Here is a 17,792-nt window from a genome sequence, read left to right on the forward strand (position 1 = left end):
AAACACTCAAAGTGCAACTTTCTACACAGAATTCTAAACGTTCACAAACAAATCATACAATTCTCCATAGGCTTGATTATACTAAGCTCTGAAATCTAGACAAACAAGAATATAATGGGAAAAGAATGTCAAAGAAATACATAGAAAACTATGATATCCTATGGGAGAAGTGTTGTCAAATGTATAAATTCATGATTCCACCTTCAAATATGAGGTCTTACATACGATAACCCCGACCTGTGACCGTTCATGTATGGAATGAATGCAGCCTTCCCCACCAGACCTTTCCCACATGAGGACCGAGCCATGACATCCATGGAAATGCTCACCATGTGGCTGTGCACACCACTTCCAAAAGGGTTGTATGAACATTTGTTTTTCCCTTTTCTTAGAATTCAAATCCTATGTTCAGAAATAAGGACGTGAAACTGGAGGGTGTGAATATGCTAAAAGTTTAGTGGTTAGTTTTTTCTTTTTACAAATGTGTCATGAGCAGGAAATTCGGAAAATCATACTGACAGAATATAAAGTAGATGGGCTGGCCATGATAGGCAGTCAAAATTCTTGGATTTTCTTTCAAAAATGCCCCAGTTAGGAACACTGACAAAACATTATGCACATCCAGATGCAAACATACATTTAGTATAATAATATTATTATCTCAACTGATTCTGAAAATTAGTCTACAAGAAAACTGACTATGAAAATACACACTTTCTGAAGACCTACAGACTTAATCTTTATCACATTTAAGAGAAGCATGATGGAAAACAGGTCACAGTAAGCAAAGAATTTAATGCAACCCGAACTTGCCATAAACACAGCCCTGGATGCCCCGGTCCCAGACATTAGCTCAGTTCACTGCATACAAATCTAGGCTTTCCCAGTTCCTTTGTTTTGATTTGCCAGAGCCGTTATCAGAGCATGAAAGACTTCAGCCATGAAAGGGAAATAATTTCATTGCTCACATAACTTTATCAACAAATTAAGAAAAGGTCAAACACACAGATTTCAGTCCTATGAGCAGATACTATGCTGCAGAGTCAGATGAAACTAGATCTGGTTACGCAGAGTTATGTATCATAGGTGGAAACTAAAAGCCTCTCACCTCTGTTTAGGTGTGCTGCTCTTTAAACACTAGGCAGTTAAAAAGCTGCCAAAGCTATAATGTTGCACAAGTCTTCATGAAGCCCACAGGTTAGTTGGTGGGACAACCCTTGAACACACAATCATAAATGTGAGAAGTATGGAAGGAGAGTACAACAGAAACAGGGCAAAGCAGGAACTAGCCTGGTCTGGGGTTCTGAAAGGACCTCCTGAGAAAGTATAAGAAAGCCCAGGAAGGGAGAGGAGGTCGAATGAGTGGCTCATTGCAAGAACAAGAAAAGACAACTTTGTCTGAAAAATAGAATTTGAGAGGGCTTGGTAGCACCTGAAGCAGCTGAAGAAAATAATGAAACACAAATTTCTGGAAAGCAGTAATCCTCTTTATAACAGAGAGAATTGGCCAATTGTTGGGTTAATATCCATTTGTTAGATGACCTTCCAATCAGCCATTTGTTGGATCAATTCTTCCTAGCTATAGTTCTGAACAAGTAGCATTTTCAGATGTCTACAAAGACAGTTAGCTGAGGAGTCCAGTTGGAGATTTAGTACCCAGATGTTGGCCAAGGCTTTGAAGCCAAAACTCTTTTAAGGGTTAAGTTGGGGACATACCAGAACCTTGAGCTTGATTTTAGGGTAAAAGGAATATATTTTCTAGTCATCCTGGACACATTCAGTCTTTGAACTTCATCTGCATCTAATTTCCTTTTCTTCATTAAAAGGAAGTTATAATGTACAACGAAAAACTTCACTCCGCCAAATAGAACTGAAATTCTAGCTAACAGAATAACAAATGTATGAAAACAAATCAGAGTCACTACTGTACTTGCAAAACAACTATGGGAAAAGAGGAATCACTCAAAAATTTCAAACGTGTGTGAATAGCCTGTTGCAATCTATCTAGAAAATAATTAATCACAGCAACCACATTAGAATAAAACAGACACAGAAATGGGGAACTAAACCTCCACAATTTTGCTTCCATGAATTTAGAGCTAGGGGAAGAAAAAATAGTCGTAAAATAGATGATGATTTCATTTACTAGATTCTTTTGAAATATTCCATAACAGGAACTAGCAAACTATGGCCGAAAGGCCAGATCAGCTCATCTGTTTCATAAGATGCCTGGCAAGCTAAAACAAATTTTTTACATTGTTACATAGCTGAAAAAAATTTAAAGAAAAATATATTATCAACACATGAAATTCAAATTCTAGTGTATATGGTATGTTGAACACAGCCATGCCCGTTTGTTTATATGTCTATGGCCGCCTTTGGGTTACAATGGCAGAGTTGAGTAGTGTAACTGTATAGCCCCTAAAGCCTAAAATAATTACTATCTGACCCTTTACAGAAAAAAATTGCCAACCTCTGTCTTATATAAATCAAATTAGGACCTGGTAACGAATGGAAGATTGTGCAAGTATTCAGGCCAGGGGAAGACAAACTTGGGTTCAATTCCCAATTCTAGCATTTACTCGACTATGAAACTGAGCAAGCAATTTAACCCCAGGGCCTCCAGGCTCCAAGTCTCCCCTTTCTCGGGGGCAGCAAAAGCTGAAATCAGCCAATATTCTGCTCATCAAGCTGTGTAGCATGCTGAGGGTTGGATCCACCTACTAGCAGAAGCATCTTCTAATGTGTTTGCATCAATGTGCACTAAAGATTGGAGGTGGCTCTCTGTTCCTCAGTTTTCTCATCTGTAAAATTCAGGTAATAGTAATAGCCTCCTCTTGAGTGGTGAGAATTAAATGAAATCATGAAGTGCTGAGCACATGTGTCTGGCACTTAATTAGTGCTTATAAAATTTGTTCTTTGTATTATTATTCTAAAAGAATCAGAAGAGCAGTGGCTCCAAGGGGGGAAAAAAGACATCTTTCACTGAATGTTTTAAAGCGGAGACACATTTAGATCTTCTGAGACAGACGAAAAGAATGGACGGCCTAAGTCTAAACCCTCCTCAGATTCTAGTTAGTCTTAAATCTTTTAAGTCCAAACCTTAGTTTCCCTACTTTTAAACTGAATATGCCGGTACTGTCATTCATTCTTTAACAAATAATTTTGGAGCACCTGCCTCGTGTAAGGACCAGGCACTGAGAGGGAGGCGATGAGCAAGGCACAGACTGCAGAGAGAGGCCGAGAAGTAAACAGGAAATGACAACCCAGTGACATAAGTGCCTTAGTAAGAACGAGCCCGGATGCTCTTGGAGAACAGAGGAGGTTCCTTATTTGTGAGATTTCCACAAGGATTAATCAATTGCTAAATAATGGTGTTTCATTTTGTTTTGCTTTTCAAATGCCTGTGAAGAGCCAAAAGTATCATCCAAGAATGAATAAGATTACTAACTTCATCTCTCCTAATTATCACATCCAAATATGCCTGAAAGGCTAGGTATCACATAAATACAAGGGCGGTATTTATCATAATATTATCCACTGTCTTCTTCTATTCTGAATAGAGGTGTAATGCACACATCTGCAGGTACTTTCTCATCAGCTCCATTCTCACTTTCTACTTCTATAAAATGGTGATATTACTACCACACACCAGACATATTTGCATTTAAATCAATATAATGGTTAAATCTAATTAGAAAAAAAGAATTATCCCGTGGTTATGTAAGTCAAATAATTATACTGTACACCTTAAACTTATACAGTGCTGTATGTCAATTATATCTCAATAAAACTGGAAGGAAAATAAAAACTCTAGCCCTTTGTCTCAGCAGAGTTGAGTTCAGTCTCTCATGAAAGTGGAAGATTTTCTTCCCTTCATTCATTTTAACACTGTGTACTGAAGTTTAGGAATCACAGACCTGTAGGATGAACTCTAAGCTCTTTTTTTTTTTTTTTGGCCATGGATAATCTGATCTAAATTTTCTCTTTCCAAGCTTTCCTTCCACTATTTTTACCCCAACCAAATATATCTACTTTCAATTTTTTTAATTCAGTTTTTATTAAAGTATAATTGCTTTACAATATTCTGTTCAAGTATACACTATAGTGATTCAGTATTTTTGCAGATTATATTCCTTTAAAGGTTTTATAAGATAATGGGTATAGCTCCCTGTGCTATACAGTAAATACTTGTTGCTTATCTATTCAGTATACAGTGGTTTATATCTGTTAATCCTGTATCCCTAATTTGTCCCTCCTCCCTTCAATTTCTGTTTGCTATTTATCTGTAAAATGGTCCCCCCTCTTCTCTCTTTGCCTAAGACCTGCTCTCATTTCAAGACCCAGTTTATCTCGGTTCCTCCATAAATACAAAACATTTCTCTAGCTTTCCTTCCCTTCTTGCTCTACCTACTAAAAGCTCCTTTTTTTTTTTCATTAAAAATCCTGTGGAATTTGGTTGACTTTTTAATTCCATACAACAGCTCCCAAATGTGCACCTCCAATCCAGACCTCTTTCTAGAACTTCAGACTTGTGTATTCAACAGCCTTTCTGACACTCCCACTGAGATGAAAAATGGACATCTTTCACTCAACATTTCCAAAACAGACCTCCTCATTTTTTTCAAAAAAGGTCTCTACCTGATGACAACTCATCTTTCTAGTTGCTCAGGTGAAAAAGCCTGGAACTGTCCTTATTGTCTTTCTCTCACACCCGTATCTACTCTGTCTAGGTATCCGGTAGACTCCACCTTTAAAATATATTCAAATCTAACTACTTCCCACCATCTCCCTTGCTATCTGCCCAGTGGAGCCACCATCCCCTCTCCTAGATTACTGAACTAGCCACAGAATTGGTCTCCAGGTCTCCACTTTGGCCCCTACCTGCAAAGTCTATTTTTGCACAGCAGTCAGAATGATCCTTTTAAAACACAGTCACACCGTGTCACCTTCAGTGGCTCCTGTTTCACTTAGAAAAACACTCAGAATCTTACAATGACTTACAAAACTCTCCATGATCTCTCCCCTCCCTCCATGCTCTCCTACTCATCTCAGGCCTCCTCCCCCAGCTACCTCCACTCTGCACACTGGCTGCCTTGCTCCTCTTTAAACCAGCCACATACACTCCCATCTTAGGCTCTGTTCGAGCTGCTCCCTCCGCAAGAACACTCTTCCCTTGCATGGTCTTCAGGGCTCACTCCCTCACCTTCCTCAAGGCTTTGCTTAAATCTCTTCTCAAGGGAAAATATTCAGATGCCTTATTTAATATAACAACGTGCCGCCAAACTTTCTCTCCATCTCTGACACAACTGATGTTCCTTTTTCTGAAATCACCTTACTCTTAAAACCACCTCGAGTCACGTTACGGTCCCCTTAGAACTAGCAAGACCTAGAAAGACTTCCTCTTTCCAGGAAGCAAACAACCTGTACATTCCAAATGAGTCATTAAGCTTCAGCATCCCTGCACACAGAAACTGTGCATGGTTATAGGATGCAGACAAAGATTTGTTTTCTGCTTCTGTGAAAGAGAGGTGAAAAAAGACAGCTGGAGGTACAGAATAGGAAGGAGGATGGAGAAAGAACATTATTTCAGTGAGCAAAACACTGAGATACCATATACCACAAATGTCTGTAATCTCAACCACATCCTGAGGAACCTTACACATTACAACATCCACAAAACCTATAAATTGCAACATGAATTGAAGATAAAAAGGGGAAAAAAACCAACTAGCTATTTTCAAAATAAAAACAGGCATTGTTAAAGAGTTATCCAGGGAATTCAATAGTGACCCAAGAGTCCATATCGATGCTTGTTTTCCCTGCAATGTTTTCTTACAACAAGAAACAAACTATCTCTCTACAGATAATATTGAGTTGCTTTGTTTTGTTTGCTGGAGGAAGGATGTCTCTCAAATTAAAATATAAAACCATAAAATCATGAGATGGAGGTGGCGCCTTCAAGACGGCGGAAGAGTAAGACGCGGAGATCACCTTCCTCCCCACAAATACATCAGAAATACATCTACACGTGGAACAACTCCTACAGAACACCTACTGAAGGCTGGCAGAAGACCTCAGACCTCCCAAAAGGCAAGAAACTCCCCATGTACCTGGGTAGGGCAAAAGAAAAAAGGAAAAACAGAGAAAAAGAATAGGGATGGAACCTGCCCCTCTGGGAGGGAGCTGTGAAGGAGGAAACGTTTCCACACACTAGGAAACCCCTTCACTGGCAGAGACGGGGGGTGGCAAGGGGGAAGCTTCGGAGCCACGGAGGAGAGCGCAGCAAAAGGGGTGCAGAGGGCAAAGCAGAGAGATTCCTGCACAGAGGATCGGTGCTGACCAGCACTCACCAGCCCGAGAGGCTTGTATGCTCAGCCGCCGGGATGGGTGGGGGATGGGAGCTGAGGCTTCGGCTTCAGAGGTCAGATCCCAGGGAGAGGACTGAGGTTGGCTGCGTGAACACTGCCTGAAGGGGGCTAGTGCACCACAGCTAGCCAGGACGGAGTCCAGAAAAAAATCTGGACCTGCCTAAGAGGCAGGAGACCATTGTTTTCGGGTGCGCGAGGAGAGGGGCTTCAGAGCACCAGCTAAACGAGCTCCAGAGAAGAGCACGAGCCACAGCTATCAGCGTGGATGCCAGAGACGGGCATGAAATGCTAAGACTGCTGCTGCAGCCACCAAGAAGCCTGCGTGCAAGCACAGGTCACTATCCACACCTCCCCTCCCAGGAGCCTGTGCAGCCCGCCACTGCCAGGGTCCCGGGATCCAGGGACAACTTCCCCGGGAGAACGCACGACGCGCCTCAGGCTGGTGCAACGTCACGCCGGCTTCTGCCACCGCAAGCTCGCCCCGCAACCGTACCCCTCCCTCTCCCCAGCCTCAGTGAGCCAGAGCCCCAGAATCAGCTGCTACTTTAACCCCGTCCTGTCTGGGCGAAGAACAGATGACCTCAGGTGACCTACACGCAGAGGCGGGTCCAAATCCCGAGCTGAACCCCAGGAGCTGTGAGAACAAAGAAGAGAAAGGGAAATCTCTCCCAGCAGCCTCAGGAGCAGCGGATTAAATCTCCACAATCAACGAGATGTAGCCTGCATCTGTGGAATACCTGAATAGACAACGAATCGTCCCAAATTGAGAAGGTGGACTTTGGGAGCAACTGTAGACTCGGGGTTTGCTTTCTGCATCTAATTTGTTTCTGGTGTTATCTTTATCTTAGTTTTTTATTTAGACATTATTATCACTGGAAGATTTGTTTATTAATTTGGTTGTTCTCTCTCTTTTTTTAAATATATATATATATTTTTTCCTTTTTATTTTTTTGTGAGTATGTATATGTATGCTTCTTTGTGATTTTGTCTGTGTAGATTTGCTTTTGTCATTTATCTTAGGGTTCTGTCTGTCCATTTTTTGAGGGGTTTTTTGTTTATTTTTTAGAATAGTTTTTAGTGCTTGTTATCATTGGTGGAATTGTTTTTTCGTTTAGTTGCTCTCTTCTTTCTTTTTTTAATTATTTTTTATTTTTACTTTTAATAATTTTTTATTTCAATAACTTTATTTTATAGTTTTTCTTTCTTTCTTTCTTTTTTTTGCAGTACATGGGCCTCTCACTGCTGTGACCTCTCCCGCTGCAGAGCACAGGCTCCGGACACACAGGCTCAGTGGCCATGGCTCACGGGGCCAGCTGCTCCACGGCATGTGGGATCTTCCTGGACCGGGGCACGAACCCATGTCCCCTGCGTCGGCAGGCGGACTCCCAACCACTGTGCCACCAGGGAAGCCCTCTTTCTTTGTTTTTCTACCTTTTCTTCTGAACCGTGTGGCTAACAGGATCTTGGTGCTCTGGCCAGGTGTCAGGCCTGAGCCTCTGAGGTGACAGAGCCAAGTTCAGAACATTGGTCCACTAGAGACCTCCTGGCCCCACATAATACCAAACAGAGAAAGCTCTCCCAGAGATCTCCATGTCCACGCTAAGACCCAGCTCCACTCAACGACCGGCAAGCTACAATGCTGGACACCGCATGACACACAATTAGAAAGACAGGAACACAACCACACCCATTAGCAGAGAGGCTGCCTAAAATCATACTAAGGTCACAGACACCCCAAAACACACCACCGGATGCAGTCCTGCCCACCAGAAAGACAAGATCCAGCCTCATCCACCACAACACAGGCACCAGTCCCCTTCACCAGGAAGCCTACACAACCCACTGAACCAGCCATAGCCACGGGAAGCAGACAACATAAACAACAGGAACTATGAACCTGCAGCCTGCAAAAAGGAGACCCCAAACACAGTAAGTTAAGCAAAACGAGAAGACATATAAATACACAGCAAATGAAGAAGCAGGTAAAAACCCACCAGACCAAACAAATGAAGAGGAAATAGGCTGTCTACCTGAAAAAGAATACAGAGCAATGATAGTAAAGATGATCCAAAATCTTGGAAATAGAATGGAGAAAATACAAGAAACATTTCCCAAGGAACTAGAAGAACTAAAGAGCAAACAAACAAGGATGAACAACACAAAAAATGAAATTTAAAATTCTCTAGAAGGAACCATTAGCAGAATAACTGAGGCAGAAGAACAGATAAGTGACCTGGAAGATAAAACAGTGAAAATAATTACAGTAGAGCAAAATAAAGAAAAAGAATGAAAAGAATTGAGGACAGTCTCAGAGACCTCTGGGACAACATTTAACTCACCAGCATTCGAATTACAGGGGTCCCAGAAGAAAAAGAGAAAAAAGAGAGACTGAGAAAATAGTTGAAGATTATAGTTGAAAACTTCCCTAAGATGGGAAAGGAAATATTCAATCAAGTCCAGGAAGTGCAGAGAGTCCCATACAGGATAAATCCAAGGAGAAACACACCAAGACACGTATTAATAAAACTATTAGACATTAAATACAAAGAAAAAATATTAAAAGCAGCAAGGGAAAAGCAACAAATAACATATAAGGGAATCCCCATAATGTTAACAGCTGATCTTTCAGCAGAAACTCTGCAAGCCAGAAGGGAGTGGCAGGACATATTTAAAGTGATGAAAGGGAAAACCTACAATCAAGATTACTCTACCCAGCAAGGATCTCATTCAGATTTGATGGAGAAATTAAAAGCTTTACAGACAAGCAAAAGCTAAGAGAATTCAGCACCACCAAACCAGCTTTACAACAAATGCTAAAGGAACTTCTCTAGGCAGGAAACACAAGAGGAGGAAAAGACTTACAATAACAAACCCAGAACAATTAAGAAAATGGTAATAGGAACATACATATCAATAACTACCTTAAATGTAAATGGATTAACTGCTCCAACCAAAAGACAAAGACTGGCTGAATGGATACAAAAACAAGACCCATATATATGCTGTTTAAAAGAGACCCATTTCAGACCTAGGGACACATACAGACTGAAAGTGAGGGGATGGAAAAAGATATTCCATGCAAATCGAAATCAAAAGAAAGCTGGAGTAGCAATTCTCATATCAGAAAGAATAGACTTTAAAATAAAGAGTATTATAAGAGACAAAGAAGGACACTACATAATGATCAAGGGATCAATCCAAGAAGAAGATATAACAATTATAAATCTATATGCACCCAACATAGGAGCACCTCAATACATAAGGCAAATGCTAACACATATAAAAGAGGAAATCGACAGTAACACAGTAATAGTGGGGGACTTTATCACCTCACTTACACTGATGGACAGATCATCCATACTGAAAATTAATACGAAAACACAAGCTTTAAATGACACAGTAGAACAGATAGATTTAATTGATATTTATACGACATTTCATTTGAAGACAGCAAATTACACTTTCTTCTCAAGTGCTCATGGAATATTCTCCAGTATAGATCATATCTTGGGTCACAAATCAAGCCTTTGTAAATTTAAGAAAGTTGAAATCATATCAAGTATGTTTTCCGACCACAACACTATGAGACAAGATATCAATTACAGGTAAAAAACTATAAAAAATACAAACACATGGAGCCTAAACAATACACTACCAAATATCCAAGAGATCACTGAAGAAGTCAAAGAGGGGATCAAAAAATACCTAGAAACAAATGACAGAGAAAACAAGATGACCCAAAACCTATGGGATGCAGCAAAAGCAGTTCTAAATGGTAAGTTTATACCAATACAATCTTACCTCAAGAAACAACTCAAATAAACAAACTAACCTTACACCTAAAGCAATTAGAGAAAGAAGAACAAAAAAGCCCCAAAGATAGCAGCAAAGATCAGAGCAGAAATAAATGAAAATGAAATGACAGAAAAGATAGTAAAGATCAATAAAACTAAAAGCTGGTTTTTTAAGAAGATAAACAAAATTGATAAACCATTAGCCAGACTCATCAAGAAAAAAACGGAGAAGACTCAAATCAATAGAATTAGAAATGAAAAAGGAGAAGTAACAACTGATACTGCAGAAATACAAAGGATCATGAGAGATTACTACAACCAACTACATGCCAATAAAATGGACAAACTGGAAGAAATGGACAAATTCTTAGAAAAGCACAACCTTCCAAGACTGAACCAGGAAGAAATAGAAAATATAAACAGACCAATCACAAGCACTGAAATTGAAACTGTTATTGAAAATCTTCCAACAAAAGCCCAGGACCAGATGAGTTCACAGCGAATTCTATTAAACATTTAGAGAAGAGCTAACACCTATCCTTCTCAAACTCTTCCAAAATATAGCAGACAGCAGAGCACTCCCAAACTCATTCTACGAGGCCACCATCACCCTGATATCAAAACCAAAGATGACACAAAGAAAGAAAACTACAGACCAATATCACTGATGAACACAGATGCAAAACTCCTCAACAAAATACTAGCAAACAGAATCCAACAGCACATTAAAAGGATCATACACCATGATCAAGTGGGGTTTATCCCAGGAATGCAAGAATTCTTCAATATATGCAAATCAATCAATGTGATACACCATATTAACAAATTGAAGGATAAAAACCATATGATCATCTCAAGAGATTCACAAAAAACTTTCAACAAAATTCAACATCCATTTATGATTTAAAACCCTCCAGAAAGTAGACATAGAGGGAACTTACCTCAACATAATAAAGGTCATATATGACAAGCCCACAGACAACATCATTCTCAATGGTTAAAAACTGAAACCTTTTCCACTAAGACCAGGAAGTAGAGAAGGTTGCCCACTCTCACAACTATTATTCAACATAGTTTTGGAAGCTTTAGCCACAGCAATCAGAGAAGAAAAGAAATAAAAGGAATCCAAATCATAAAAGAAGTAAAACTGTCATTGTTTGCAGATGACATGACACTATATATAGAGAATCCTAAAGATGCTACCAGAAAACTACTAGAGCTAATCAATGAATTTGGTAAAGGAGCAGGATACAAAATTGATGCACAGAAATCTGCATTCCTATACACTAATGATGAAAAATCTGAAAGAGAAGTTAAAGAAACACTCTCATTTACCACTGCAACAAAAAGAATAAAATACCTAGGAATAAATCTACCTAAGAAGACAAACGACCTGTATGCAGAAAACTATAAGACACTGATGAAAGAAATTAAAGATGATACAAACAGATGGAGCGATATACCATGTTCTTGGATTGGAAGAATCAACATTGTGAAAATGACTCTACTACCCAAAGCAATCTACAGATTCAATGCAATCCCTATCAAACTACCACTGGCGTTTTTCATAGGACTACAACAAAAATTTTCACAATTTGTGTGGAAACATAAAAGACCCCAAATAGCCAAAGCAGTCTTGAGAACGAAAAATGGAACTGGAGGATTCAGGCTCCCTGACTTCAGACTATACTATAAAGCTACAATCATCAAGACAGTACAGTACTGGCACAAAAACAAAAATATAGATCAATGGAACAAGATAGAAAGCCCAGAGATAAACCCATGCACATATGGTCACCTTATCTTTGACAAAGGAGGCAAGAATATACAGTGGAGAAAAGACAGCCTCTTCAATAAGTGGTGCTGGGAAAACTGGACAGCTACATGTAAAAGAATGAAATTAGAACACTCTCTAACACCATACACAAAAATAAACTCCAAACGGATTAAAGACCGAAATGTAAGGCCAGGCACTATAAAACTCTTAGAGGGAAACCTAGGCAGAACATTCTATAAGATAAATCACAGCAAGGTCCTTTATGACCCACCTCCTAGAGAAATGGAAATAAAAACAAAAATAAACAAATGGGAACTAATCAAACTTAAAATCTTTTGCACAACAAAGGAAACCATAAACAAGAGGAAAAGACAAGCTTCAGAATGGGAGAAAATATTTGCAAATGAAGCAACTGACAAAGGATTAATCTCCAAAATATACAAGCAGCTCATGCAGCTCAATATCAAAAAAAGCAAACAACCCAATCCAACAATGGGTGGAAGATCTAAATCGACATTTCTCCAAAGATTGCCAACAAACCCATGAAATGATGCTCAACATCACTAATCATTAGAGAAATGCAAATCAAATCTACAATGATGTATTACCTCACACTGGTCAGAATGGCCAACATCAAAAAGTATACAAACAATAAATGCTGGAGAGGGTGTGGAGAAATGGGAACCCGCTTGCATTGTTAGTGGGAATGTAAATTGATACAGTCATTATGGAGAACAATATGGAGGTTCCTTAAAAAACTAAAAATAGAACTACCATATGATCCAGCAATCCCACTACTGGGCATATACCCTGAGGAAACCATAATTCAAAAAGAGTCATGTACCAGAATGTTCATTGCAGCACTATTTACAATAGCCAGGACATGGAAGCAACCTAAGTGTCCATTGACAGATGAATGGATAAAGAAGATATGGCACATATATACAATGGAATGTTACTCATCCATAAAAAGAAACGAATTTGAGTTATTTGTAGTGAGGTGGATGGATTTAGAGACTGTCATACAGTGTGAAGTAAGTCAGAAAGAGAAAAATAAGTACCATATGCTAACACATATATATGGGATCTAAAAAAAAAAAAATGGTTCTGACAAACCTAGGGGCAGGACAGGAATAAAGACTCAGAGGTAGAGAATGGACTTGAGGACACGGGGTGGGAAAGGGTAAGCTGGGATGAAGTGAGAGAGTGGCATGGTCATATATACACTACCAAATGTAAAATAGATAGCTAGAGGGTAGCAGCTGCATAGCACAGGGAGATCAGCTCTGTACTTTGTGTCCACCTAGAGAGGTGGGATAGGGAGGGTGGGAGGGAGATGCAAGAGGGAGGAGATATGGGGATATATGTATATGTATAGCTGGTTCACTTTGTTATATAGCAGAAACTAACATACCATTGTAAAGCCTTTATACTCCAATAAAGATGTTAAAAAAAAAATCATGAGATGTGAGAAAATGTTTAGGTTTGGGATTTTGGTCTTTTGAAGGGGAGGACTTTTTTTTTTTGCATTGATTTATATATTTTTAACAAAGAAAATGCACTCATAAGAATATCAGCCATGTGATCAGTTCCTTTTAGTGCTTTGTGTTTTCATGTTCAACAATCTAATGTCAAGATAAACCAAAAAAATTAACTATAAGGAAAACACTCTCTTATCAATGGAACTTATATATCCAAATGTTGCATCTTAGGTAATGCAAATCAACCATCTTAACTAAATTATAGTTTCAGTGTAGTTTCAAACCAAGATATTATAAAGTTCTCAGAATCAAGTTCCTTACTCTTGAGAAAGCACCAACATTAAAAGGGACAAAATAATAAGCTCACTCATTAAGATGCACTAATAATTTAAAAAACATGATAAATGTCTTAGATACTATAATGCAACCTTCATTAACAGAAAGACATTATTTCCTTTACATAGTTAATGTTTTAAGAAAAAAATGTTTCATTTGGAAATCATTTTCCTACCTTATTTTAATATTTAAATATGACTTCAATTTTATAAATATCAAAATATAATGTATACTCTTTAAAATCCCTTTAAAGGAGACTAAAGGAAAAAACAAAACAACCTACAATAACTTCTATACAAACATTTTCTTGTAGTGGTCTCCAGTGTTACTATTTGTACTTTCTTTACTGTAGGATGCAACAATATTGAAGGTCCATAAATTATTTCTGGAGAGAGTTATTTTTTAAAAAGTAACTTTATGTGAACAGTGACTTACACATTCTGTGGCTGTGACTATTAGTGAGCCTGAGATGACAGAATTTCCTCCATTAAAGCTCACTGAAACATCAAGAGTTCTGAAAGAAAATGCAGAAACAATAATTAAGAGTAATTAAAAACTGGAGTTTTGTGGAAAATTTTTCTTTCCTTAAATTATTCAGAATTAGCCAGAGAGTCTACTTTAAAAGTCAAAGCATTTGATCGGTTATCTTAGCGTTTTTCTTTCTTAGTTCTAGTAGCCAGAGGCAAATTCCTTAAGTGATCTAATTGTTCCTAAAAGAAGCATTAATGTCAATAGAAACATGAAGAAATTCCTGTTGTTGTCATTTTTCCAGTTTAAAGTAATACATTTTTAGGAAAAGAATTAAATTAAAAAATTCCTTAATCCAGAAAAATGCTGAGATTGTTTCATGTTCATAAAAACCTAAAATGGGGAAAATACTTCCATCCGACTCAGCTTTTCCCTGTCTCTAGACATTACCATTATCACAAGATCATTATTTAAGAATATAAAAATGGAAATAGAAACTGGGCATAGAGGGAAGTTACCTCAACATAATAAAAGGCATATATGACAAACCCACAGCCAACATCATTCTCAATGGTGAAAAACTGAAAGCATTTCCTCTAAGATCAGGAACAAGACAAGGGTGCCCACTCTTACCAGTATTATTCAACATAGTTTTGGAAGTTTTAGCCATGGCAATCAGAGAAGAAAAAGAAATAAAAGGAATACAAATTGGAAAAGGATTAAAACAGTCACTGTTTGCAGATGACATGATACTATACATAGAGAATCCTAAAGAGGCCACCAGAAAGCTACTAGAACTAATAAATGAATTTGGTAAAGTAGGAGAATACAAAGTTAATGCAGAGAAATCTCTTGGATTCCTATACACTAATGATGAAAAATCAGAAAGACAAATTAAGGGAACAGATTTGCCACTGCAACAAAAAGGATAAAATACCTAGGAATAAATCTACCTAAGAAGGCAAAAGACCTGTATACAGAAAATTATAAGACACTGATGAAAGAAATCAAAGATGATACAAACAGATGGACAGATATACCATGTTCTTGGATGAGAAGAATCAACATTGTGAAAATGACTATACTACCCAGAGCAATCTACAGATTCAGTGCAATCCCTATCAAATTACCAATGGCATTTTTCACAGAACTAGAGCAAAAAAATTTCCAATGTGTATGGAAACACAAGATACCCTGAATAGCCAAAGCAACCTTGAGAAAGAAAAACGGAGCTGGAGGAATCAGGTTCCCAGACTTCAGACTATACTACAAAGCTCCAGACTTCAGACTATACTACAAAGCTACGGTAATCAAGACAGTATGGTACTGGCACAAAAAGAGAAATACAGATCACTGGAACAAGATAGAAAACCCAGAGATAAACCCATGCACATATGGTCACCTTATCTTTGACAAAGGAGGCAAGAATATACATTGGAGAAAAGACAGCCTCTTCAATAAGTGGTGCTGGGAAAACTGGACAGCTACATATAAAAGAATGAAATTAGAACACTCCCTAACACATACACAAAAATAAGCTCAAAATGGAATTAAAGACCTAAATATAAGGCCAGAAACTATAAAACTCTTAGAGGAAAACATAGGCAGAACACTCTATGAGACAAATCAAAGCAGGATCCTTTTTGATCCACCTCCTAGAGAAATGGAAATAAAATCAAAAATAAACAAACGGGAACTAATGAAACTTAAAATCTTTAGCACAGCAAAGGAAACCATAAACAAGATGAAAGGACAACCTTCAGAATGGGGGAAAATATTTGCAAATGAAGCAACTGACAAAGAATTAATCTCCAAAATATACAAGCAGCTCATGCAGATCAATACCAAAAAAACAAACAACCCAATCCAAAAATGGGCAGAAGACCTAAACAGAGATTTCTCCAAAGAAGATATAGATTGCCCACAAACATATGAAAGGATGCTCAACATCACTAATCATTAGAGAAATGAAAATCAAAACCATAATGAGGTATCACCTCACACCAGTCAGAATGGCCATCATCAAAAAATCTACAAACAATAAATGCTGGAGAGGGCGTGGAGAAAAGGGAAGCTCTTGCACTGTTGGTGGGAATGTAAATTGATACAGCCACTATGGAGAACAGTATGGAGGTTCCTTAAAAAACTAAAAATAGAACTACCATACGAGCCAGCATCCCACTACTAGGCATATACCCTGAGAAAACCATAACTCAAAAAGAGTCAGGTACCACAATGTTCATTGCAGCTCTATTTACAATAGCCAGGACATGGAAGCAACCTAAGTGTCCATTAACAGATGAATGGAGAAAGAAGATGTGGCACATATGTACAATGGAATATTACTCAGCCATAAAAAGAAACAAAATTGAGTTATTTGTAGTGAGGTGGATGGACCTAGAGTCTGTCATACAGAGTGAAGTAAGTCAGAAAGAGAAAAACAAATACCATATGCTAACACATATATATGGGATCTAAAACAAACGGTACTGATGAACCTGGTGGCAGGGCAGGAATAAAAACATAGATGTAGAGAATGGAGTTGAGGACACAGAGAGGGGAAGGGGAAGCTGGGACAAAGCGAGAGAGTAGCATTGACATATATACACTACCAAATGTAAAATGCATGGTTAGTGGGAAGCTGCTACACAGCACAGGGAGATCATCTCAATGCTTTGTGATGACCTAAAGGGGTGGGATAGGGAAGGTGGGAGGGAGGCTCAAGAGGGAGGGGGTATGGGGATATGTGTATACATATAGCTGATTCACTCTGTTTTACAGCAGAAACTAACACAACATTGTAAAGCAATTATACTCCAATAAAGATATTAAAAAAATAGTTATTACAAGATGCAAACTATTATATATAAAATGGATAAACAATAAGGTCTTAATGTATAGCACAGGGAACTATATTCAATATCCTGTGATAAACCATAATGGAAAAGAATATGGAAAATAATGTATATATGTATAACTGAATCACTTTTCTATACACCAGAAACTAACACAATATTGTAAATCAACTATACTTCAATAAAATAAATTTTTTTAAAAAATGGAAATAACAAACCATTGAAAGATAAAATATAGAGAAAGTGATCATGAAAGACAGAGTAAACTAAATGAAAAAAAAAAGGAATGCAATTTACATATTTGTAGGCATTTGTTGTAAATGTTCAGGATTTTAAAATATCCTGACAAAGGTAGAACAAAAGGAGAATAATTTTTGTCCATTGCTAAGAAATATAGCTCTCATTCTGAAAATATGATTTCAACTAATAATACAATTAAAATATTTACAATTTCATTGATTCAGATTCTAATAATTTATCATTTGGGATCAGTAGGTGATTTTTTTTTCATAGCTCTAAGAAGATATCAAAGAGAAAAAGATGACAAGGAGTTTTTAAAGTATTGAGGAAACAGCTCTTTTCCAAAAGAGTTTATGAAGTATATTACCACAGAATAATCAGTATACCAACAAAACAAAGCTATCCATTTATTAATGTGGAAGCAGTAGGCAGCATTTTGTTAATCTAGCTTCTATAGAACACCATGCTCC

General features: G+C 37.9%; 1 protein-coding gene across 2 annotated transcripts in view; it reads right to left on the reverse strand.

The window, feature by feature from the left end:
• The window catches only part of ANTXR2 (ANTXR cell adhesion molecule 2), a 244,108-nt gene that overhangs the window by 94,746 nt on the left and 131,570 nt on the right, over positions 1 to 17,792 (reverse strand). For both annotated transcript variants that reach the window (XM_060299537.2, XM_030877975.3), the window contains exon 11: positions 14,195 to 14,273. In XM_060299537.2, the coding sequence (XP_060155520.1) occupies positions 14,195 to 14,273 (79 nt within the window). The remainder of the gene's footprint in view (positions 1 to 14,194; positions 14,274 to 17,792) is intronic.

This window comes from Globicephala melas, chromosome 5, assembly GCF_963455315.2.
Source record: "Globicephala melas chromosome 5, mGloMel1.2, whole genome shotgun sequence".
NCBI classification, from domain to species: Eukaryota; Metazoa; Chordata; class Mammalia; order Artiodactyla; family Delphinidae; genus Globicephala; species Globicephala melas.